This window comes from Mercurialis annua, linkage group LG5, assembly GCF_937616625.2.
Source record: "Mercurialis annua linkage group LG5, ddMerAnnu1.2, whole genome shotgun sequence".
NCBI classification, from domain to species: domain Eukaryota; kingdom Viridiplantae; phylum Streptophyta; class Magnoliopsida; order Malpighiales; family Euphorbiaceae; genus Mercurialis; species Mercurialis annua.
The window spans coordinates 14,154,987-14,180,061 of NC_065574.1; the positions used below are offsets into that span (position 1 = coordinate 14,154,987).

General features: G+C 30.8%; 2 protein-coding genes and 1 long non-coding RNA gene across 4 annotated transcripts; 1 reads left to right on the forward strand and 2 right to left on the reverse strand.

Annotated features, from left to right (window-relative positions):
- Window positions 1-2,483: 2,483 nt before the first annotated feature.
- Window positions 2,484-5,425, reverse strand: LOC126682490 (glycine-rich RNA-binding protein RZ1A). Of its 2 annotated transcripts, XR_007641452.2 has the most exons (5): window positions 5,290-5,425; window positions 4,670-4,786; window positions 3,694-4,338; window positions 3,254-3,557; window positions 2,484-3,168 (listed from the first exon to the last, which is right to left on the reverse strand). XR_007641452.2 is itself a non-coding variant. In XM_050378204.2 (3 exons), exons 2-3 carry the CDS (start codon window positions 4,778-4,780, stop codon window positions 3,802-3,804), a joined length of 648 nt encoding a protein of 215 aa, XP_050234161.1. In that variant the 5' UTR covers window positions 4,781-4,786; window positions 5,290-5,425; the 3' UTR covers window positions 3,629-3,801. The 2 variants fall into 2 exon arrangements, 1 of the variants encoding a protein (XP_050234161.1); XM_050378204.2 differs by lacking the exons at window positions 2,484-3,168; window positions 3,254-3,557 and having other exon boundaries at window positions 3,629-4,338.
- A 1,482-nt stretch (window positions 5,426-6,907) lies between these two features.
- Window positions 6,908-9,618, forward strand: LOC126682488 (sugar transport protein 10-like). The gene is made up of 4 exons (XM_050378200.1): window positions 6,908-7,136; window positions 7,715-8,037; window positions 8,175-8,804; window positions 8,931-9,618. The coding sequence occupies exons 1-4, from the start codon at window positions 7,004-7,006 to the stop codon at window positions 9,387-9,389; spliced, it is 1,545 nt and encodes a 514-aa protein (XP_050234157.1). The 5' UTR covers window positions 6,908-7,003; the 3' UTR covers window positions 9,390-9,618.
- A 2,160-nt stretch (window positions 9,619-11,778) lies between these two features.
- LOC126682491 (uncharacterized) lies at window positions 11,779-13,081 on the reverse strand. Its single transcript, XR_007641453.2, has 3 exons — window positions 12,805-13,081; window positions 12,623-12,664; window positions 11,779-12,374 (listed from the first exon to the last, which is right to left on the reverse strand). It is a non-coding gene; the product is annotated as an uncharacterized LOC126682491 (long non-coding RNA).
- Between the last annotated feature and the right edge of the window lie 11,994 nt (window positions 13,082-25,075).

The following is a 25,075-nucleotide window of genomic DNA, read 5'->3' on the forward strand; positions in this document are numbered from 1 at the left end:
TCAGAGACTGTTTTTATTTTTTTATAAAAAATCATTTTTTTTCTGCAGTGTTATGATAATCATATGATAATGAGATACTGTTTTTTTTTTGCAGAAAATCGTTTTTTGTGCAGAAAATCGTTTTTTTCATCATAACATTGTTTTTTATGCAGATTTTTAGATCTAAAATTGAAAAACAAATCAAAAGTAATTTATTTCGATTTGAATGTTATAAAAATCGCAATAATCACCATGAATTAAAGAAAAGTTTGCTAAAATAAAATATGAAAAAACAAAGCGACGGTGGAGCCATGAATAAACGGCGGCGGAGCGATGAAGGAACGAAGAAGAAAGAAAGAAAATGGAGAAGAAAAGAAGAAGAAGGAGAAATTGACGAAGAAAAAAAGAAACAGAGAAGAAAAATAAGAAGAAGAGGAGAGAGAAAAAAAAAGAGCCATATAAAAATATGACAGCTGTAACATGATAAGAGAAAATATAATTAGAGTAAAAAATTAAAGAAAAGTATGTATAATTATAATATAAACATGCTTTAGAGTAAAAAAATAAAAGCATTAAAATGATGAGGTATTTTCTCTATCTTTTTCTTATTGAGGTAGGAAATTAAATTATTTTAAAAAATAGAGTATTATCCTAATCTTCCCATTTATATATTGCATCGTGTAGGGGGTGTGCAAATGGCAATTCAGTTTGGTTTGAAAGCAGAAATGTCAAAACTGATCAATTTTTAAGAATTTACAAAGTCAACATAATTTTAGCATAAGTTTTGGTTTGGTTTTTTTAATTCTAACAAAGTAAATAATTATTCTATTTAAAAAAAATTAAAGATGAAAAAAATATTAAATTAAAAAATATTAGTTAAAATCAAATTATGATATAGTACATATTTTAGCATTTAAACACAAAACAATATCTTTTGGTGGATGATGTAAATTTTATTAAATTATGATGTATTTTTGTCAGTATACTTGATTTTTTTAAATCAAAGCCATATCAATTTGATTTTAAAAAAAAAATACAACACAAACTGAACCTGTCATTTTCAGCTAGTTTATTTTTTTGAGAATAAAGTTATCATCTTAGTAAATCAAATCAGAAGCAATTACATTTGTAAGAAATACAGGAAAGTTGTCACTTAATCCGCTGACCTGACATAGAACTACAAGCTTGCGCTAACGAGTGCGCCGCGCCATTCGTAAACCATCTCACAAAAATAAAACTAGAATTATTTAATTGCTTCACTAAAGACATGCAATCATCAATAAGAACATCAATCCCCGGTTTAAGAGGTAACCGGAGATCCATAATCACGTCTAGAGCGTCCGACTCGATAATAACACGAGAAGAACTCTTTAACTAGCTGAGGGCCTCTTTAACAGCCATAACCTCTGCTTCTCTCGAAAAGCAAACACCATGCAACGTAACTGAGTGAGCACGAAGCAATCTGCCACCCGCATCTCTGAGTGAGAACACAAGCTAACCCAATACCACTGCAATCTGAAAAGACTGCTGCATCTACAATAGCCTTAACCCAACCAGCAGGCGGTGAAGTCCAAGCATTCAGCTCGTTAATTTCGATGTATGTAGTAGGAAAGATTATTGACTTAAGCTAAAATTAGTATTTTCATGATTTTAGAATTTCACTATTTTATTTAACTGAAAATACTTATAAGGCGAACAGGCGCAATGCTTACAACGCATTTCACTTCTCATTTATAACTGTTTAATTTTTTCAAAAGCTAATTATTAAACACTAAGTTAATCGAACTTTTCAAAAAATGTTGACTAATTAGTGAACTAAATTAGCTCGAAAGACTTGTCAAAATCACCGGTAGGGCAGGAAGTGATAGGCATCCCACCTGAGATAGTATCCTGAATTCGAGCTACCATGAGAATAGAAGTGAAATCCTTTAATCATCTTAAAAGGCAATTAACTAATTAAATATGTAGTTAAATAATGAAAAAGATATAATAAAATTTGCAAAGTAAATTTTAAGACATTTGAGTGCCATGTAGACAACAACAGAAAAAACACAAATATAAATCTAATTCATCCACTCCATCTGCTAATAACCATCAAATCAAAATATGATAACTAAAATAAAATACAAGCAAAGTATAGGAAAGGACAGAATCAATTAGCATCGTTAACTCGTTCAAAAGTAAACTTATAGCAACCAAGAAGGCGTAAAATAAAACTTGTTTGAGATTAAACAATAAAATAGAATAGATGCATATATCTTCACTTCAGCTTCTACATAACCTGCCAACTTTTAACTCAACAATGAACATATAAACTAGCATTCGAACAAATAAAAGATACATGACAGCTCTGCTATTGTTTGGAAAAACTACCCACGCGAGGAAATAGACAGAGAGAAAACAAATTAGTATCACTCGTAAGATAAGGTCAAAATTACTAAATTTCCCTAAATTTCAAAACCTCTGACATTTCAGTCCCATATGAAACCCCATAACAAATGAAATTCCAGTTAACTGATACCTAAAAGTCAAGGAAAAAACACTTGAGTTTTTAAAACTAATGAAGAAAATAATAAAACTGACATCACCTCAGAAGGTGATAATAATTATCAAAAAAGAAAAAAGAAAAAACAGCATGCAGAGAGCAAATCCAAGAACATTGAATTCTAACACCGTGTCAAGATATTGGAGAAGGTCGTGCGTACATCACCAGAAATGCAGAATCAAGCAACACATTGAAATGATACTTTTGGTTCAGAGAGGACATTAAAAACGAGCTGCGGTCTCCAACAGACACTGTAGGGAAATCCACGACATAGAGCACAACAGAATTGAACAGAACCACAATCCGACCTTAAACGACCATAAGCATTCATCTGGACCCAGACATCCTATGCAGGTAGAGAAACAGAGCAAAAACAAGAATCTGCCATCCAAGTGATACGAGACAGATAATAAACACTGGGCAGCAGTTGCAAAACTCTTGAAGAGCTTCCAAACAAACTGTCGAGTGTTTATGAAGAATGGACTCTTCCATCTCTTTGATTGACAAGCCAAATAGGACACGACTCTGGCCTAGCTTGTGGCGAGCCAAAAGGCTATCACTATTTTAAAGTTTAAAAAAGGATGTCCAATTAGCACAAAGAAACCCATTCATGTATCCAAAAAGGCCATAAATAGTGACAATTCCTGCCAAAAAGTTAGCAATATTAATAGGGCATAAACCATAATTAACCACCATAGTAGCCAGTAAAAAGGGAAATAAATAAATTACCCGATCACATCCAAAATAACAAGACACTGAATAAAGGTAACTCAAATGGTCATTAGAGTATCAGACAGCTTCTGCTCCTCAATAAGAACAGGATCACTCCCAATAGTAGAACACTCACCATTAGTCCTCCAAATGCCCATCCAACGGCAAATTACCTCTCAAAATTGTAATTTTCCTAAGAGCGGTGGCCATAATGGTACCAGAGCTTCCTATGAATACAGTTTCACGATAAACCCAGCAGCAGTTATGGCATTTGAAGAGAATAAGACCCAACTCACATGTGCATGTCAAGCAAGCATAAGATCTATCACACCAAAACATGGAAGTCAGCATTTTAATAACACAAAAATAGTAAAGCATTTATACCATAAGAAGTGATTAATCCAGCAAGATAGCTATAAAAATAGAATGTCTGCAATGAAACATTAAAAAGAACAAACCAATTCCTTCAACATTTAATACAGTAGCCCCAGTGTTTCCAAAACCGCAGCTGCAATAGAACACTAGATATCCACTAACTGACCAGAACATGCCACAAACAAGTGATTCTATCCAGAACGAAAGCCTCCTGAACTACGACGCTCATATGGTCCAGAACGGTCACGATTAGATCGATCAGAACGGTCACGATCAGATCGATCAGACCGGTCTCCACGGCTTCCAGCATCCCTGCTACGCCCACCAGACCTGTCTCCATTTCGATCAGGACCATAACGGCCACCCCCGCCACCGCCACCACCACTATACCTGTCATCTCTGCCTCCATACCGGCCACCACCTCTTGCCCCTTCACTTGGACACTCTCTAGCAAAATGTCCAGGTTTACCACACTTGAAGCACTCTCCTCCTCCGCCACCAGATGGGCGTCTTCCTCCATTGTCACGGTCACGCCCACGATCACGCCCGCGATCACCATCATGGTCTCTGCCTGAGCCTTGGTGAGGCTGTGCTTTATCGACAGTAATTGAGCGGCCATCCAAGTCCATACCGTTCATTTCATCAATAGCTTCTTCCATTGCCTTCTTTTCATCAAACGTGACGAAGCCAAATCCACGAGAGCGTCCAGAGAATTTGTCAACAACTACCTAAACCGAATAAAAACTCTGATAAATTGAACTGCTCCATCTCATATTTCCACATATATTTTAAACACAATGGTATCAACAAGCTCTGAGATAAAGATTAAAAAAACATATGCGCACTGCAAACATTGAATATAACTCATTATTTCCCTCTACCCATATTAGTATATTACCCACCCATTTGTAGGAGCAGAAACTGACTCAGCTTCCAATGAAAACGAAAGTTTAATCAATATCAAAAATATGTTCAAATGAATAATTGCAAAGAAAGTGAATACAAATACAATTAGAAAACATCACACGGAAAATAGAATCAAGATGAGATATGAAATACCTTAGCTTCAAGGAGATGACCAAACTTCTCAAATGCATCTTTGAGACCTCTATCAGAAGTAGACCATGATAGACCGCCAATAAAACACCGGTATTCCACCTCTTCTGACATTATATCCTTCAATTGCAAGTTCTCATTTTTTTTAACACACCAGAAACAAATGCAAAAACAATATACTTGTATAAAATAATTATTCAAAAAACAATTGCCATAAGAATAGTAGTCTATAATTCACACCATTTGTGAAGAAGATAACACAGTAATAACCAAGGTACTTCATTAAATTCAGAAATAGCCTAGGTAGCACGGACATGAGGTAACAGGACACTTGGACACGGACACGGCGAAACAACAATATTTTACGGTTTCCTATGTTAAAATTGGAAGTTCTGTGTTCAAGTGTCCGACACGTTTCTAAAACGAAAAACGTTAACTGATTGAAGTGTCCGTGCTACCAAACAACTGAATTAATCAACTAAATGAAAGATACAAAAATAGTCGGCATGATTGTGTTTGAATATCAGATCACATACAAATGATAGATCTAAAATTAGCATCTGATTGTAATAAATTTGAAGAAAATAATAACCTAAGGAATTGAAGGGATCGAATGGGCTTACCTGTAATACGATTGTTGTGGTTAGGTTAGCCTTAAAGAAACGCTAGAGAGAGCGAGGCGGAGGAAGAAGAAGAAGCAAAGCGTAACCTAGACTATAGAGCCAATTGAGTCAACAACTTTCTTCTTTCGGATAAATACCAATTCGCTAATTATCTCTTTTTGGCCCTTCAACTTTGTCCCCACCTCCTAATTTCTGATTTTTAAGTTTTTTTGTCTAATCTATCTATACTATATATAAAAGCACGGATGGGGGGGAGGGGACAGACAAATTAACTGAATAATCATTTTCAGTTTACTACTAAATAAAGGTTTTATAGTCATTACCTATTTAGTTATTTAATTTGAGCAAAGTGAACATTCTGCGACCCTTCCCGCTTTCACTTGTATCTCCGATCCATTTGGATTTTTACGAGTTATTTGCAACAATTAGGATTTAATCCTTGAAAACTGTCGCTACATACTGATCTAACTTTTTGAATTTTTTTCGAACAAACCAATAGCATGCAAGACTAATTTTTTAAAATATCATTATTGGACGCTTCATTTTTTTTATCACTTTTCTTATGTTGAAGAAAGATGTTTAGAATGTCGTTTGATAATAGAGTGTTAGAAAGAAAGATTAACCATCCAAAAATATTCTATTTTATTTTTTATTTTTTTTATTTGTGGCTAAACTTTCAAAATTATCATTTTTATTTTATTTTTTAATTTTCAATTTTAATTGTAGCCATTTGTTCAAATTAGAGCGAGAATTTTTTTCTATACCCCTCGTTCTTACCTTAAAAATATTGTATAGTCAAATACATCACTAGTTTTTCATATTAATTTATATATCAAACTTATTAATATTAAAAATAAAAAATAGGTGTTAATAATATAAAAACTTATTTTCAAGACATCAAAATCAGCAGAAAGTAACAAATAAAAAACCATGTAGTGGATATATAATACAAAATTCTTTCAGAAATTCACAATACTGATAATGGCCTTCCAAAACATAAAAAAATAAATAGTATTTTATACTTATCTTAAAAACCTACATATATATCGGTTAATCGCATACATAAATAGTCTCAATTATTCTACATAATTACATCATTATATAAAGTTATATTATAAAAAATAAAAAATAAATTAATTATATCAAAGAGTAATTTAAAGTTAAGAAATATGTATATATATAAAAAAAATTACATGATATATCATTATTAGTTTTAAGTAGCTTCAAATATTTAACTTATTTCAAAAAAAAATTATCTAAAATTAAGCAGCGATACCGTAAATGGGTTGTAGATGAGATACTAAATGGAAAACTTGTTAAGATAAACTAGCTAGAATAACCAATTATGAGTAAATGTTATGAAATCACTTGCGTTTACAACAAATGCCAACTAAAGATGAGATGAAATTATAAGATAAAGTTTTAATTTTGTGGACAAAATAGGTCAAAGAGAAGCAAAAATAGGAATTATTTTCTATTTTGGCTGTAAAATTGTTGAGTTTGAACAAATAAATCAAAGTTCCGTTGGAATAGAAGCCTTGTGGATGAAAAGGATAAGAATGCAATCTGATTTTCAAATATATATATAGACAGGATTTGACAAAAGTACATTAAGTGATCCTTTTTATTTATTTACAGTAGAAATAAAATTCTTAAAACTCCTTAAGAATTATTTTACTACTTTAAATAATAAAAGTGAAAAATTGAGTAGAAAATGGCAGGAGGTTTTGTGGTTCAAGATGGAGGAGGAAGACATTATGAAGGTGGTGTTACCACCTTTGTCATTGTGACTTGTTTGGTTGCAGCCATGGGTGGTCTCATTTTTGGATATGACATTGGTATTTCAGGTAAAATACTCCTACATTTTTCTTAAAAAAACACTATATATTCGGGATCGCGCCCGGAAAAAATCAAACCAAATTGAATAATAAAATTAAAAATTTCAGTTTGATTCCGTCTGATTCGAGCCGAATGTACACTTCTATTACTGATTTAAAATCGAACCAAATCAAAAAACCAACAAAATGACCAGTTTGGTTTGGTTAATAATATTTTTTAAATTCTAATTAATTCAGTTTGGTTCGATTTTGAAAACTAAAACTTTTAATTCGGTTTTATTTTGAAAAAAATTTAATATTTGAACTTGTTTCAGTTTGATTTAAACCGAATGCATACCCTCTAATGATGGAGGGAGGGGCATATGCCACGACCTTGGCCCCCTTAACTTTCCAAAATTGTTTAAATAAGCATAAAAAAATAGATTATATTACAATTTGACCTTCCAAATTTTTCAAAATTGTCTCCTTTATGATTTGACCTTCTTAACGTAAAATTAGTTTCTAGCTCCGTGCACATCACTATGAGGGACTATGAGTAAGTATAAGATGTAATTAAGCTGATGAAGATTTATAAATTGTGTTTACAGGGGGAGTAACTTCAATGGATTCATTTTTGAGCAAGTTCTTCCCATCCGTATACAAAAAAGAGACAGAAGACAAAAGTAACAATATGTATTGCAAATTTGAGAGCCATATGTTACAGTTATTTACATCTTCGCTCTACCTTGCTGCATTAGTAGCCTCCTTCTTTGCTTCCGTCGTAACAAGAACCTTTGGTCGTAAGATCTCCATGGTCTTCGGAGGTTCTGTTTTCCTCGTCGGCGCTATCCTTAACGGTGCTGCCACTAATGTTGCCATGCTCATTATCGGTCGTTTGTTGCTTGGTGTTGGTGTTGGTTTTGCTAATCAAGTATGCTTTATTCCTCTCTCATTTTCTTCATTTAACATGTTTTTTAAAATCGTAGCGGTTATCGAACTATAATCTTTAAAAAAAGTTACTGAATTGTAAAAACTAAAAAACTAATTAATTAATTTGCATGCATGCAGTCTGTTCCAGTCTATCTATCCGAAATGGCGCCAGCAAAGATCAGAGGTGCACTTAATATAGGTTTCCAAATGGCAATCACAATCGGTATTCTAGTTGCTAATCTCATCAACTACGGAACATCAAAGATCCAACAAGGTTGGGGATGGAGAATCTCCTTAGTTCTCGCAGCAGTTCCTGCAATAATGATGACCGTTGGATCTCTTTTCCTACCCGACACTCCTAACTCCATTCTCGAAAGAGGCTATCCAGAGAAAGCCAAGGACATGTTGAGGAAGATCCGAGGCACCAACAACGTCGATGCGGAGTTTCAAGACCTAACCGACGCGAGTGATGCTGCGAAAAAAGTCGAACATCCGTGGAGGAACATTCTGGAACCGAAATATAGACCTCAGCTTATTATTTGTACATTGGTTCCATTTTTCCAGCAGCTTACTGGTATTAATGTCATCATGTTCTATGCTCCTGTTCTTTTTAAGACACTGGGGTTTGGAGATGATGCTTCACTTATGTCTGCTGTTATTACTGGAGTCGTTAATGTGGTGGCTACTACTGTTTCCATTTATGCTGCCGACAGGTTTGGGAGACGAATTTTGTTCCTTGAGGGTGGTATCCAAATGATCATTTGCCAGGTATACTATATTTATGTCTTAAATTTTCATAAAAAAGTAAATTTATGATACCAATTCTAAAATATATCAATAAATTTCAGAAATGAATTTTACTAATCCAAAGCTATTGCCATAAAATGTATGCAGGTTCTCACCGGCATATTAATAGGCCTGACTTTCGGGACAGCCGGTGTGGGAACATTATCATCAACAAGAGCAGATTTTATATTGTTCTTCATTTGCATATACGTAGCAGCATTCGCATGGTCATGGGGTCCATTAGGATGGTTGGTCCCTAGTGAAATTTGCCCGTTAGAAATCCGATCGGCCGGCCAAGCCATCAACGTCTCCGTAAACATGTTTTTCACATTCTTGATCGGACAATTCTTTCTGTCCATGCTTTGCCACTTCAAATTCGGGCTCTTCTTGTTCTTCGCGGGGTGGGTGATCATCATGACCATATTTATTTTCTTCTTTTTGCCTGAGACGAGAAATGTACCGATTGAAGAAATGAACAGAGTGTGGAAGGCACATTGGTTCTGGGGGAAATATATTCCTGATGATGCTATTATTGGTAACAAACCTTACAAAGGACAGACTGCTTGAACACTTATTTATAAAGCATGTATTCAATAAGGGGAGGCTAATTTGGCATAATTATTGTATTAAAGCTTTATGTGGCAATTTGAAGATGCAATTATTGAAGAGCTTTATTGATTTATTTTTCTTTTTAATTAAAGAATAAGAGTTTGGATTTGTTGAAAACATAGCTTTATGATATGATGTTATACTGATTTATCTTTTCTTTTGAAATAAACGATTATTGTTTCACATACTTTGCTTCTAACTATTTTTTTTTTACAAACTTTGCTTCTTATCTCAATATTTCATACGTTTTTTCAGTACCTTTTTATAGAGAAATACTAGCATGACATAAGATTATGAACCATCTATTTAATGTGTGACACGTGGCTACAATAAATGTATTAACCAATCAATAAATGTCACATTAATTATTTTAAAAAGGATTAAATACAGTGGGGGTTCTTGAACTTTTAAATATTTTAAAAAAGATACCAAACTTTAATTTATTTCACTAAAGTCATTGAATTTTAGTTTTTGTTTTATAAAGGTTTTTTCATCTTATTTTGATTATATAGCCATCTAAATTAAGAATATTTGTCACGTTCAAAAATGCTATGAAACTATATATTTTATTTAAATATTGATATTAGTTTCATGACGCATAATTAGATTGTTCATGTGAAAAATATTCTCTAAATATTTTAACTTGCATTGCCACATCAATAAAATTAGATCGAAAATACCTTTTATAACAAAAATTAAAATTTGATGATCTTAAAAAATAAATTTAAATTTAATATTCTTTTTAAAATAATTTAAAAGTTCAATAACTATAATATATAATATATTTAACCCTTTTTATAGTTTCCATGGGTCGGGTCATCCCGTGAACTGGCTCGAGACCGGTCAAACCCGGAACCGGATCAAAACCGGCGCAGAACCATGGAAAAACTGGTTTCGAGCCAGTTTCAAATTTTTTGAACCGTGAACCAACGGTTCCAGGTCGGAATCGGCGGTTCAAGGGTCGAACTCGTCGGTAAAAAGTCAATTAATAATATAATATATATATATATATATATATATATATATATATATATATATATATATCAAATTATACATATTAAGATATATATTATATTTGTTTTAGTTAATTTTTTTTGTTAGCATAATATTTGTAATTTATTTTATTTCATTACTTTCTTGCAATATTATCTTCACGTGTTATTTTATATTTTTCAAAAATTAAATGTTAATTTTACTTTCATTTTTTAAACAACCTAGAACCTGAATTACCGTCCGGTTCTGATCGAATCGAACCGTTCACTTAGACAGCTCAGGGCCGGTTCCATTTTTTATTACGTGAACCGTGGCCACCTCTAATTCCAATGACGGATCTTGCCTTTTCTACTATGGTGGCAATCGCCTTCCAAATTATGATGTATTGATAATTCTTCTTTTTCCTCTAAAAATAAATAATTCCTTTTCTTCTTCTTTTTAATAAAATGTAGTTAAATTTTCAATTTTATAAAAGTACTAGTACGACACCCTCGCGATACTTCGGGAAAAAAATTATTTAACTAAAGAATAACCAATAGAAAAACACAGACATAAAATAAAATTAATTTAATCATACATAAAAATACTCCAAACGGTAAATATTTTATTTCAGCCCTTGCATTCGCTTCGAAATTAAACATATTTAATTTAAAGTAGAACTTATATTAAATTTCAGAATACGATTAATTGTTCATTGTAATGTCATAACTTCCAAAACATAAAAAAGATCAAATCATTTTAAATATTTTTGGAAGGGCGCATAATTAATCATACATTAATTCTATAGCAGATTAAAAATTACATTTAATTCAAAACTAAAGTACTCGTATGAAGAAGTTTTGAGTATTCTATAAACAAATCATAGTTTAACAATAAAAATATTTAAAATTAATCTCATTTATGAAACCAAACATGTCTAACTGTTTCAGTTAAAAATGGTCGGCTACAAACATATTTGTTGCATTTAGTTACTGTAAAAATACACAAATGAGTTCAAATTAATTGATGTTGCTGCTTTTTCGAAGAGTCTAGATGCTACATCTCCTTTATAGGTGATACCATAATTCAGTAACCCAAGTAGCCCAGGGAAATTTGAAGACAATACAAAGCATGCAACATGGACCCTATTGGATTATTTCAAGGATTTATTTTTGTGTAGAATGGATATATAAGTACCTTTTCACCAAGAAACTATAATCTCATCTTAATTATGATGCTACACCATGGCTCAAAGTCTAATTACAATGCAATTCCTGCTATATCTTGACTTAAATTTATCTCTTTCTAAACCATTGTTCTTTTATATTCTCGAACTACAGTACATAAAAAAGTAGGAAAGAAATAGGAACATAAAATTACAGAGAATACATTTTTCTGAAAATAAACATGTTAAGGCAATCTGTAATAGGAATTAAGTTTGAAATTATTTTCAAGAAACTTTCATGAGTTTCCACTACCTACATTGAAAAATAGAATAAGTATGCATTATGCATGGTGATTAAACTTACCTATTTATGTGAACTATGACAGATACTTAATTGAGTGGTGCCTGGATCACCTTCATGTCCAAGGATTGCAGCATTAGTCAAAGCATCCATCTACATGATTCTCGTTATTAGACAGACCTATGTGTACTCACCATTTATTTCTCGAGATCTGAATGAAAAGGCCAAAAAAATCTTGCATAATAACTTTCGAAAGCTCATTTTACGATTCTTAGGTCACATTTCATTGATTTATTATTAATTATTATGCGAACTCTAGCAATGCAATATCGCAACATAAATACATCAAGTGGAATAGCACGGACCAGCCAGAATGAAAATCATAATGGAAATAGCAGGAAAGTAATATCAAATTCACATTGCTAAAGTGTCTATTTCTTATACTCCTGCATTTTATTTCACAAAGCTTCAGTTCCTTCTGCCCACAAATTAAAAACTGATAGTCCTATAAATGAAATGAAATACTGTAATTAGTAAGTATTGAACATAAATTATCTATATTTCAAATTATGATATAATGATAACTGAAACATTTCAAATTCTAATATCATCAAACTGTAGCCTACACATTCAAAATCGATTTCAATCAATAAAATAAAAGTACACCTTCATATAAAAAATTACTACAGTTATTCGGAAACAAAAAATTAATAAACATAGAAACTAAAAATATTAGGGTTTACAGCGAAACACCTTAAGGGGGTCGATTGACATTTATGATCAGCTGGCAAGTCACTAAAAAAACAAAAAAAAGAAAAAGAAAATAGTAAGACAGATTTTTAAACTTGTAAAAATAATAACAATCAGGCAAAAGAAATCAATTGGAATTTTGCACTGAAATTGACCCAAGTAAGTAGTAAATAACTAATTAAAACCTCTAAACATCGTCATATTCGAGCAAAATAGGGTTTAGACGTGAATATCAGGTGCACGAAACAGTGATAGAAAGAAGAAGTAGCGAGAAAAAATAGAGGTGATGAGAGAGTCGGTGATAAACCAGGGAAAACAAAGAAGATCAAGCCAAAGATTGAAAATAGGGGAGGAATTAAATCTTACAATAAACCAGAGGCAAAGCACACAGTAACAAAGTATGGAGGAGAAAGGAAAAGAAAACAGATAAGAACCAAGGATATAGACGGAATTTTTGAATTAGTCAAGTATAATTCATAGAGATAATGGCATGATTGTAATAAAGCTTAAGAAAGTAAAATAAGTTGGAACCCAAAAGCACTGTTCAATGTACAGTGTTTCTGGGTTCTACTTATAATATTGATAATATTGATTTCCAATGTTTTGTTTACAAACCAGTCTTATTCCATATGAGCTTATACCAATGCACATGATTAAACTGATCTCTGTTATCATTGCAATCTTGGGAGATAGAGAATTCGTTGTTTCTGATTACTTTCCAATCCACAACATCAAAATTGTTGTGGAGATCAAAATTCTCTCTAATGAAGCTCCAAACTTCATTTGTTTGGCTGTCGATGAGGTCAAGGAGAATCCATTTGTTGTTCCTCTAGAGCTCAACAACAGCAGATGACTTGGATACATTTGCTCTCTCATTTTGATCTTAGAAAACTTTTCCAGGAGAGAACACTTGTGGATCCAGAAGTCATTCCAAAAATCAATCTTTCTGTCATTGCTTATCTTGTACTCCACAAGATTCCTCGTACCTTTTCTAATATTGAGTAAGCCCTTCCAAATCCAAGTAGAGTTATTATTTGCTTTAGCACCCTAAAAACTACCTTTTTAAATTGTTCTGCTTTATCGATATCAGTGTTTTAAAAACCGAATCGGCGAGGCCATCGGTTCCCGGTTCAATGAGGTTCAACAGGTTTGATAAATTTAAAAAAATAAAACTATATAATTCACCGGTTTTTTACCAGTTTGACCTTCGGTCCACTGATTCAACACCCGATTTTTTTCCGATTCGATTTGGTTTAATCCTGTTCAAACCGATCCAATCCGATTCAACTAAAAGATCCGGTTTTTTACGGTTGTATACCAGACCACTAGCCAATTCCTGGTTTAATTGGTTCGACCGACCGGTCTGGTTTTTAAAACACTGATCTATATCCCACAAAAAATTATAATCATTGAAAATCTACCAAACATGTTTACAAATAGCAACCTTGTCCCAAATACCAATGTCTTTAATGCCCAAAACTCCTTATTTCTTGTGTTTAGTAATATCCTTCCATGCTACCAGAGCATTATATTTTCCCTCAAAGTTCCTAGTCGAGAGAAATCTAGCAGAAGTACTCTGAATTTATTTGTTGATTCTCTTATGTAAGATTATAATGGAAGCCCATAAGACATGCATACTCATTAAGACATATTGAATAAGTTGAACTCTACTAGCATAAAAAGAAATTTACTGGTCCAATAATTAATTCTAATAGAGCACCAAGTTAGGAAAGCAAATAATTAGAAAATTCTTATTACATATAGTCTTGCATTTCCATAACTAATGTACTAGAATATGTGATTTAGTTTCATTAATAAGTTCCTAATAAGGAAAAGTAGGGTTTTATATCTTGTATATATTGAGAACCTATCAATAATACAAACACAACTTTTCTCATCTAAATCATTCATGGTATCAGAGTCATCTCTTCCATTGGAAAAAAAGTTCCTCTTCCCTATATTCTTTCAAAATTGATAGCTTGTATTCTCTTCACAATAATGGCAACACTACCATCAACAAACTCAAGTATCTTTGAGTCGTCATCATATTCATCTATTAAAACTAAAACACCAGAAACCACAACTACAAACCCAACATCTCAAGAAATCTCTATCCCCTCTAAGGGAAATCTAATAGCTCTTAATGCATCATCTCAAATTCCCTTCAAACTCTCAAAGGGAGGAGGAAATTATGCATCTTGTAAGTCTCAAATGACCAACCTCTTATTTGGTTACGGTCTTCTAGGCTATGTTGATGGTTCTCAAACCTATACACCACAAACTGATCAAAATTATTCGTATTGGCTTCGTCAAGATAAATTGGTGCTACTTGGAATACAGGCTATAGTGCACAATACAATCAGCCCCACTATTAACAACTGCTATATCTGCTAATGCTTGGCAGAAATTGGAAACCAATTACGCCAATCGCTCAAACACTCACATGTTGTCACTTCTATCATCTCTCATGTCAAATAAGAAAGAAGGAAAATATATAGCTACGTATATGGGTAAAGTAAAAAGTATTGTTGATGATCTTGCTCTCATTGGCCATTCTTTAAGTGATACATAAATCATGGCTTATACTCTCAATGGCCTTGGCGACGAATTCAAAAAATTAACAGCTATCGTTCGCATTCCTTACTCTCCCATCTCATTTGAGGACCTCCATTATAAACTTCTTGATGAAGAACTACATCAAAATCATGGAGAATTAAAATAAGAAGACATTAATGTTACCGTCTATGAGCGGAGCTAGTGTCTACATTTAATTTCACATCTAATAATCAGTTCTCTCTGCATTTAATACCTCTCAATAGTCACCCTCAACAACAACAACCATATGGGAGTTTTGGGAGTTTTCGTGATTCCTTATAGTGATGATGTTGTCGGCTGGAAAGTTAGTAGCTCTGGGAGTTTTTCTATCAAAAGTGTGTGGAGCAGTCTTCTTCCATCTAAGAATAAGGTCCCTTGGTATGGTCTGGTTTGGTTTGCAGGGAATATTCCTAGGCATTCCTTTGTCACTTGGTTAGCTCTTCTTAACATGCTTCAATCAAGAGATAAATTGTTTAAATGGGGTATCGCTAATTCTGATGTTTCTGTTCTATGTAATTCTTCAATAAAGAACGTGGATCATTTGTTTTTTGATTGCAGCTTCTCTGCTGAAGTTTGGAAATAGGTTTTGATGATGTTGGGGTGCAATAGAAGTTTGTTTTGTTGGAGGAGGAAAGTCAGCTGATTTTGTAGAAGAACTAGAGGTAGATATCATAATGCAAAGCTAAGGAAACAAAGCTTCTGTGCTACTGTCTATAATATTTGGTTTGCTAGAAATAATCTGATATTTAATCAAAAAATAATATCAGTGGATCAAATTTCTAGCAATATCAAAAGGGATGTTGAGTTAAGAGGCCCTAGGAATTTGCGCTGTACTGACGATGGTCCTGGTTGAATCTCTGGTGGTTCTCTAGTGTTTTAGCTTTGTATTTGTCTGCTCTTGTTTTTGCAGGCAGTCGAGTTCTTGTGGTTTGTAGTTTTGGTTTAGGCATTTTTTGTTAGTTGTTGTGGGTGTATCCTGCCTTGTTGGTAGTTGTTGTAGCATTTATGCTTGTTTTGGCCTATTGAGCCTATTCTTAGATGTATCTCCTTCCTCAAAGCAATATTTTTGCTTCTTTTGGTGATTTAACAAAAAAAAATTCAACCATCAGCCTACATACACCTCTCTTTGTGTTTTCGGATGTCTCTGTTACCCGTGGCTTCGACCATATCTATATAACTAGTATAAAGATGAACCCAAAACACTGTTCATTAAGGGTTCATTTTACTAAAAAACCAAGGCTTTTGAAATAATAACAAACTAACCACTATAGACAGAATAATTTTAATGTCCATTTTGGTATGTTCCTTATAGTTCTCTATTAAATGCCTAACACTTCCTTACTTTATTACCAAAACACCAACTATTGCTAAATATCAAAAGCCAATTTTGGTAATTTAATTACAACAAAACCATCTGAGTTGCATATTTATGCACACAGATGGGGTCCACGGACCCCACTCTTTTTTTTATAATCTATTTTTAAAATAATAATTTTATCTATATATGTGAAATATTTAAGTCCTAATTACTTCCTACATTGGTCCAAATCTAAAACTCACATTTTCACAAAAAATATAAATTTGATATTAATTTTAATGATAACAATAGTAAATTATAAATTTCAGCCAAAAAATTAAAATCATTTTTAAAGTAAAATATTAACTATTTTTTAAAAAAAGTTCATTAAAATATACTATACATATTTTTATTAGTTTTACTATTAAATTTAAAAATGAATGTTTATTCTATTATATATTCTGTTGTATGTTTATAGTATATTTATATTTTATAATATTTTGTATATATATTATAAATTATGCTTATATAAAACAATTATTTATATTTGAATCTAAATTTTATCAATTTTTCATTTATCTGTCTCGATATATATTTTTTAAAAAACTAAATAGCCGCATTTAATATAACTTATAATTATCTGATATACCATTATATAGTGCTTAATTAATAGTATAATATATTATCCATATTTTATTCAAAAAAAATTCTGCTATCATGTTAGATAAAATATTAAGATTTATATAATCAAACATATAATTTGAATATTAAAACAATATTTTTTTCCTAAACCGTCAATATTTATATAACTTAAATTACTGAATTCCAATTCATATTTTATCTTTAATTTAATCAATTCCGAAGCGAAGCGAGGGTTTTACACTAGTATAGATTAAAACTGAACCCAAAACACTGTACATTGAACAGTGTCTTGGGTCAGTTTACTAAACTAAACAAAAATCTTTAAGTAACTTCGGAATAACCATTGCATGAAAAGTAGTTTAAATGTCTATCTTTGTCAATTCCTTTGATTCCTCTAACAATTGCCCAAAATCGTTTGATTTAATTACAACAATACCAGCTGCAACTTGATGAGAAGGGCCCACTTTTCTTATTTAATTACAAAAAACCAACACAAATTTGTCTTTTTTATTTCTTTTGTATTTACATTATATTTATTGCAAAGACCCTTTTTCTTTTATTATTTTCAAGAAAAAACTAAACAAACAAACACCATGATTCATAAGAGCTAGGGTGTGCTCTAAATATAGCCAGATAACCGGCAGAAACCAAATTAAATTTTTTAATTTGATCTATTTCGGTACTTCGATTATGGTTAACAATTTTAAATTTTTTAGTTAATTGGTTCAGTTTAATCTTGAGAAATTCACAAAAATACTATAAAAAGATCATTCCTTTTCATCATATACAATTATTTAATTATTTATAACAGCCCTACCATTTTTCCTTAAATCATTTCATTAGTACTACCTTTTTCTTGCGTCAGCAGATCTGACACGCATCAGACCTGCTGACGCGTGAGCAGGTGCACTTTGGTGCACCTGCTCACTTAAAGGAAACCCGCATGAGCAGGTCTTTCCTTTAAGTGAGCAGGTGCAAAAGTACACATGCTCACACTACCCTTTTTTTTTTATTTCTTTTATAAAATAAAATTATTTTGATTTGAAAAAAGTTTATAAAAATATTAATTTAAAAATTAAATATATTAAATTTTAAAAATTCACAATAATACAATTTTAAAAATGTAGTTTTATAAATTATTATCGGATTCATTTTTAATACATTTCAAACACGGATTAATGCATGAATAATATATTTTTTATGTATAAATCATGTATTGATGATGTATCAAATATGTATAAATCATATATAACAATGTGTTAGAAATATATCTATTAAAATATTTAAAATATATATCATATATAAATTATGTATCAACGATTTATCTATTTAAGTATATTTAAAAAATATATTTATTATATATAAAATTATATAGTGAAAAAATACATATAGCATATATAAATTATGTATCGAAGATTGTATCAAATATGTATCTGTTAAGTATATCTAAAAATATATCTATCATGTATAAATTATGTATTAACGATGTATCTATTAAGTAAATTTTAAAATACCTACGAGTTGTTTTAACTATTTATGTTTTAAATAATAAATCAATAATCATCTAATATATCTGAGATGTGTCGAAATGTATCAATCATGTATAATTTATGTATCAGCTATGTATCAATAAAGCTGAATCAATTCATTTCTCAACAAAATATCATTCCCTTGTCAACACATTCCGGTCAAGAACTCCAGTTAACCACCGTGCTTTGTTATAAAACAAAGTCCTCCAAATCCCCACATCAGACCTTGTTTTTACTCTTCAAAGCACCACCCCATATGTATCAGAGGTGTATCGAATATGTATCAAAAATGTATCGGAATGTGTATCAAATATCTATCAAAAACTTGATAATTTTTTGATACAAGATTTTGGAAACCCACCATTAAATGTATAAATTATGTATCAGAAATGTATTTATTAAATAAATCTAAAAATACGTATCAAATATGTACTTAGTAGTATCGGAGATGTACCAACTATGTATCTAAGATGTATCAAATATGTATCGGAGATGTATCCAATATGTATATCGCAATATATTTATGATATAAAATTTTGACAATCATCTATTTATAAAATAAACTACAAAACTAATAATAAATATACTAAAAATGTAGCAAACATGTATCAGAAGTATATCAAATATGTATCAAACTTGTATCAAATATATATTTGATTATTTTTTAATTTTTAACGTAATTTGACAATGTTTTATTTAAATATATATTTTTAGGATAAAATTGACAAATTTATTTTGAAATAGGTTATTATATTTCATACTTAATGTGAAAAATTAATAATATAAAAATGAGTCAACTAAGTATATATACTAGCCTAATGATTCAAGATAAATTACGATTAATAAATTATTAACAAAAAAAATTAAAATATAATTTTAATAATAAAATTTTAACATTTAAATAAATTATCAATACTAATAAAATAATATTTTGAAATTAGCATAATTACAATAAGGCTAAAGAAGTAATTATGTATGAAAATATTGGATAGATTCCTCATGTTTAGTATGTAAAACAAAAAAATAGAATATACATTATTACAAGAAAAAAAAGAGATGGGATAGACATTATCCAGTTAGTGCGTGAGAAGGAGGCAGGCGTGGTCATGTGCAGTTCTTATCCATTTAAAAAAAATATGTGTTTTGTGGGTGTGGGTATTTAAAAAGATGGTGCTGGTGAAAAGTATTAGACAAAAATGGTAAGGAAGTAAACTATGTAAGAAAGAAGGTATTGTGTGAAAATAGAAGCTCTTTTTGTGGTTTTCTTGTTATTTTCTCTTTAATCTTTGATATAAATACTTAAATTAATCAAACCGACTGAATTAACAAATTATATAAATATATTATGTCATTTTTATAGTTTTTTAAATTAAAATATTTTTTGGGGAACTTAGATATTAATTGCCCCTAAAATTGTATATTAATTACAAATTGATATTAAAATTATTTCTTTTTTTTTATTTTTAAATAATTAATATTAATAAAATTCAGTTATTTAGTAAATCAAAATTATCGACCAAAATAAAAATATTATTTCGGTTTAGTTACGATGCAATAACAGAATAATTTTTATTTTGATTCGGTAAATTAACTATTTTATTTTAGGTTATTTCAATTTCGGTTCAATTTGGTGATCGAATAACTGATGCACACTTTAACTAGAGCGCATTATTACGTCAAAAAATTAATCCATTTGCAATGTCGTTTTGATAATTCATGGTTTCCTTATTACTAATATTTAATATCTTTTTGACACCCCAAACTCTTCCAAACTTAATGTCCAAGTTTGTTAATTTTGGCAACAAGCAATAAATATAATTTTTTAAATTTTTTTTATATCATGATCTCATATAATTTTATATTAAATTGGGATTCTCTCATGTTCAAATGAACATGATGGGTCATGTTCACTAATTTACACAATTCATTATAAAATGAATGGTGTAGATTAGTTTAATTAAATTTGAATTTTTTTAATCTACACCATTTATTTTGTAATGAATAGTGCAGATTTAATGAACTTTTAATGGTGCATATATAAAAAGGAATCCTAATCCTTTTATATTTGATGTTAAAGTTTAGCAATTTACACATATACTAAAATAGTTTTAGCATTAGTTTTAACTTTTTAATTTTTTTTAAAGATGGTGTAATTTAGATGTTGCACTTTACCTTAAAACTATTTGTATTATAAGAAACATACCCTTCCTATTTTCAAACATCCTTATAATTTTTTTTAGGAAAAATATTATATAATTTAAATATTTAATTTGTTATAAGTATTTTTAATTAAATTAACTAATCCTGAAGCGAAGCGAAGGTAATTTCCTAGTACCAATAATAAACTTGAACTAAGATCATGTCCTTGTGTGTATCTTGGTTTTTCTCTTTCACATCATGCATTTACGTGCCTTGATATTAAATAAAATAAGATTTTTATTTATAGATATGTAGTATTTTTTGAAAGGTCTAATGCCTTGATTTTAGCTCATTTTCAATCCTACCCTGATGTTGAAAAGTTGTCAATTTTATCCTATTTCGCATTTTTTTTATTTCAGTTGTACCCTTAAATAGTAAATTGACCTTTTTTTCATTTGAAAAATATTCCAAAAAGTTTCCCATATTTAACATATATTTAAAATAACATTTAATGTTATAAATTACACAAAAAAACTATTCTTCCCCACAAATTCAAATAATAATAAAATAAATTTTTTATTTATTATAATCTTAATTAAAAACTGATTAAAAAATTAATTTTATGTTTAAAAAAAAAACTGATTAAAAAATTAATTTCATTAGATCTGTTCATCATCATCTTCCTCGATGAAAATGATTGGAAAATGTAGATTCCCTTGGCTACCACTGCCAAAAATTCTCTTTTTTTTATATAAAATCGCTACAATACAACCAACAAACCGACCTATCTCTCTACTTTCAGTTAACAATCGCAATTGGCTAATCACCTTAAAAACTACTGACTTTTCATTTGTCAATTGCATCCTATTTCGTATTTTTACGTTTCAATAGCACCCTAAAGTATTAAATTGAACTCTTTTCATTTGGATAAAATTCAAAACAAATCCTTCATATTTTTTAAAAGCTCAAAATGTTATATAATGTTTTAAATTATACATACAAACCCTCATCTCTATAACAAAAAAAATATAAAAATAAATAAAATAAATAAAAATTCACCGCCTTCCTTCGGACCCGCCGTTGTTCTCCGTCACCACCTCCGTTCGAACCCGCTCTCCGTCACCGGTCTTCCATGGAAGACGAGCTACGCGTCTTCCATGGAAGACTAGCAGATCTGCTGGTCTTCCATGGGGAAGACCAGCTCGTCTTCCCCATGGAAGACGAGCATATCTCGTCTTCCATGGAGAAGACGAGATCTTTTTCCCCAGGTAGACCAGCGAATCTGGTCTTCCATGGGAGACGAGCTGCTCGTCTTTCATGGTAGAGAGCGGCGGGTGACGGGAATGGTAGATTCCGTTTTAAGTATTTATTTATTTTTGAATTAAATAATTAATTGTATATGTATTTAATTTTTTTATTTAGGATTTATTTGAAAGTTTTTTAAGTTAAGGAACTTATTAGAATTTGTCCAAGTCGAAAAATGTATAAAATGACCTTTAAATTTGATTGTTTTATCAAATTTAATTCTTATAATAGTAAAATCATTTGTTTTTTCTAAATTAGGGTGCTATTGAAATGTAAAAATACAAAATAGGGTGCAATTGACGAAATCGCAAGATCGGGGTGTTATTGAAAACAAAATAAAAAGTCGGTAGTTATTAAGGTGATTCCCTTGGCTGCCATTGCCAAAAATTTTCTTTTTTTATATAAAATTGCTACAATACAATTAAACAAACCAACCCATCTCTCTACTTTCAGTAAACAATCGCAATTAATATAAACAACCCAAGTTTTCAAAAAAAAAAAATATAAACAACCCAAACCCAATTTTTTTTTGTGCACACTTTAATACCAATGGCAGCCACTTTGTTTTATTCTCTGTAATTCAATCAAAATCTTCATTTTCTTTGAAAACCCACCTTAACCCTTCTTTATTTTGATCTTATACACTCTTTTTCTCATCAAGTAATCAACTTTTCTCATACCCATGTTTTTTTATTTTGTTTTGCAGTTGATTTATTTTGATTTCTTGTATTAGGATTGAATTTTCTTGCTAAAAGGAATAATGTGTCTGTTTCAATGGCGGTAAAGAATCAAATTCGCACCGTCATCTATTGTGGGTTCTTACAGTAGGGAGATGAAGAATCCTATCATCTTCCTCGACGAAGATGAAGACCCCTGGATCTGTTCATCATCCTTAACGAGGAAGATGATGGACAGACCCAGGTGGGTCTGTTCTCCGGGCGGCAGACATTTTCGGTGGCAGCGGTTTCTGGCGGTGGCTCGGATGATTGTGTATATATCTAGGGGCCGTTTGATCCGCCAAAAAAAGAGTGGAAATGGGAATGAGAATGGGAATGATTCCCATTGTTTGTGTTTGTTTTGTCAAATTACACTAGGCAATGAGAATGTGATTACTCCTTTAATGGGAATCAACCATTCCCCCCTTATCCCATGTGAATGGACTTTTGGGAATGAGAATCAAAATTTAACAAAATATTTTAATGATAAATAATAAATATATAATTATTAAAAAAATTATTTTTAAATATTTATTTTAAAAAATATACTTTAAAAAATAAAATAAAAATTAATATTTTTTCAATTTTTTTTTTTTAAAAAATTATTTTTTTTACAATAGTTTTTTTACTTTTTTTAAAAAATATTTTATTTTTTTAATATTTTTTTAAAAATATGGAGCAAATTCAAAAGCTCTTCCGAGATCGGGGGTTCCGATCAAGGAAAAACATTTGAAAGAATTAGAGCCGCACTAGCTAATAAAAAAAGTTTAAAAATATATTTTATATATTTTTAATAAATAATAAATAATTTTTTATTAAATTTTATCCATTCCCATTCCTAAACTAATTTTGAACCAAACAAAAAATGAAATTAATCATTCTCGTTCCCATTCCTTTTCATCCTGATTCTTATTCCGAATCTCATTCCCAACCTTGAACCAAATGGCCCCTTAATGTATTTAGATTTAGTTATATATTCTCATAAAAGAAAAATATTTAGCTATATATTAATTTTAATTATACTTTTTGTTAGTTTTTAAAGTTGAAGGACCTATTTATACTTTTTTTATTGGAAGAAAATATGATTTTATTTTTAAACTTAATTAATTGAATGATTTCATCTTTGAAGTAAAAAATTTGTCAAAAATTGGAGTACAAATGAAATGAAAAAAATGCGAAATAGGGTAAAATTGACAACTTTTCAACGTCAGAGTAGAATTGAAAAAGTACTAGAAGGTCATGGTTTTTTAAGCCATTAGGCCTTCTTGAAAATCCCTTTTTGTTTGCAAAAAAAGCATTTCATAATACTTATATTACTTCTCAATCATTTTCTCAACTTCTTTCTATATTTACGAATAAATCTCCGGCAACAAATCCTCGGTCCAAGAAAGAATTTTGGAAATATGATTTATTATCCAAATACAGTTACCAAAGGCTCCCCTACTAATTTAACTTTCCAAACTATAAATTTTGTATTCTCGTCTTCTCCAACTCCAAACTTACATATCCTACCTTATACTATAAATATATCCTCTCTCAGTTTTAAAGAAATCTCAATTACTCTATCGGATTGCTCACCATCTCATACTCAAGTAAGTACTCAATCTATTTCGAATAATTCTACCACTTCATCTCCTGAACATGTCAAACCTACCTGCACGGTTACTCGTTCCCATCATAATATTCATAAACCAAAAATTCCATTTACCCTTCACACCACCACATCACCCGTCAATCCTCTACAAATCGAACCCTCTTTATTTACGCAAGCCAACAAATATTTGCATTGGTGCAATGCCATGAAGGAAGAATTTGCAGCTCTGCAAAAAAATGGAACATGGACTTTGGTGCCATATTCAACCACTCATAATATCTTCGGATGTAAATGGGTGTATCGAATAAAGCGAAACTCAAATGGTTCCATTGTCCGCTATAAGGCACGACTTGTAGCGAAAGGTTTTCACCAACGACCTGGAATTGGCTTCACCGGAACTTTTAGTCCAGTCGTAAAACCTGCTACTATTCGTTTTGTTCTTAGTATAGCGATATCTCGTGGTTGGGTTTTAAATCAATTGGATGTTTCTTTTTTGTAGGATACCCTATCTGACCATGTTTTTATGCAGCAGTCTTAAGGCTTTATTAACTCTGATTCTCCAAATCATGTCTGCAAGCTAAACAAAGATATATATGGCCTTCGTCAAGCTCCTCGAGCATGGTATAATGAACTTGGGTC

Excerpts from the sequence above, each read along its gene's own strand:
- LOC126682488 (XM_050378200.1), top strand. The coding sequence starts at position 7,004 with ATGGCAGGAGGTTTTGTGGTTCAAGATGGAGGAGGAAGACATTATGAA. Across the intron at positions 7,137-7,714 it reads ATATGACATTGGTATTTCAG|GGGGAGTAACTTCAATGGAT; the intron begins GTAAAATACTCC and ends TTGTGTTTACAG. Across the intron at positions 8,805-8,930 it reads TCCAAATGATCATTTGCCAG|GTTCTCACCGGCATATTAAT; the intron begins GTATACTATATT and ends AAATGTATGCAG.
- LOC126682490 (XM_050378204.2), bottom strand. The coding sequence starts at position 4,780 with ATGTCAGAAGAGGTGGAATACCGGTGTTTTATTGGCGGTCTATCATGG. Across the intron at positions 4,339-4,669 it reads GTCATCTCCTTGAAGCTAAG|GTAGTTGTTGACAAATTCTC; the intron begins GTATTTCATATC and ends TATTCGGTTTAG.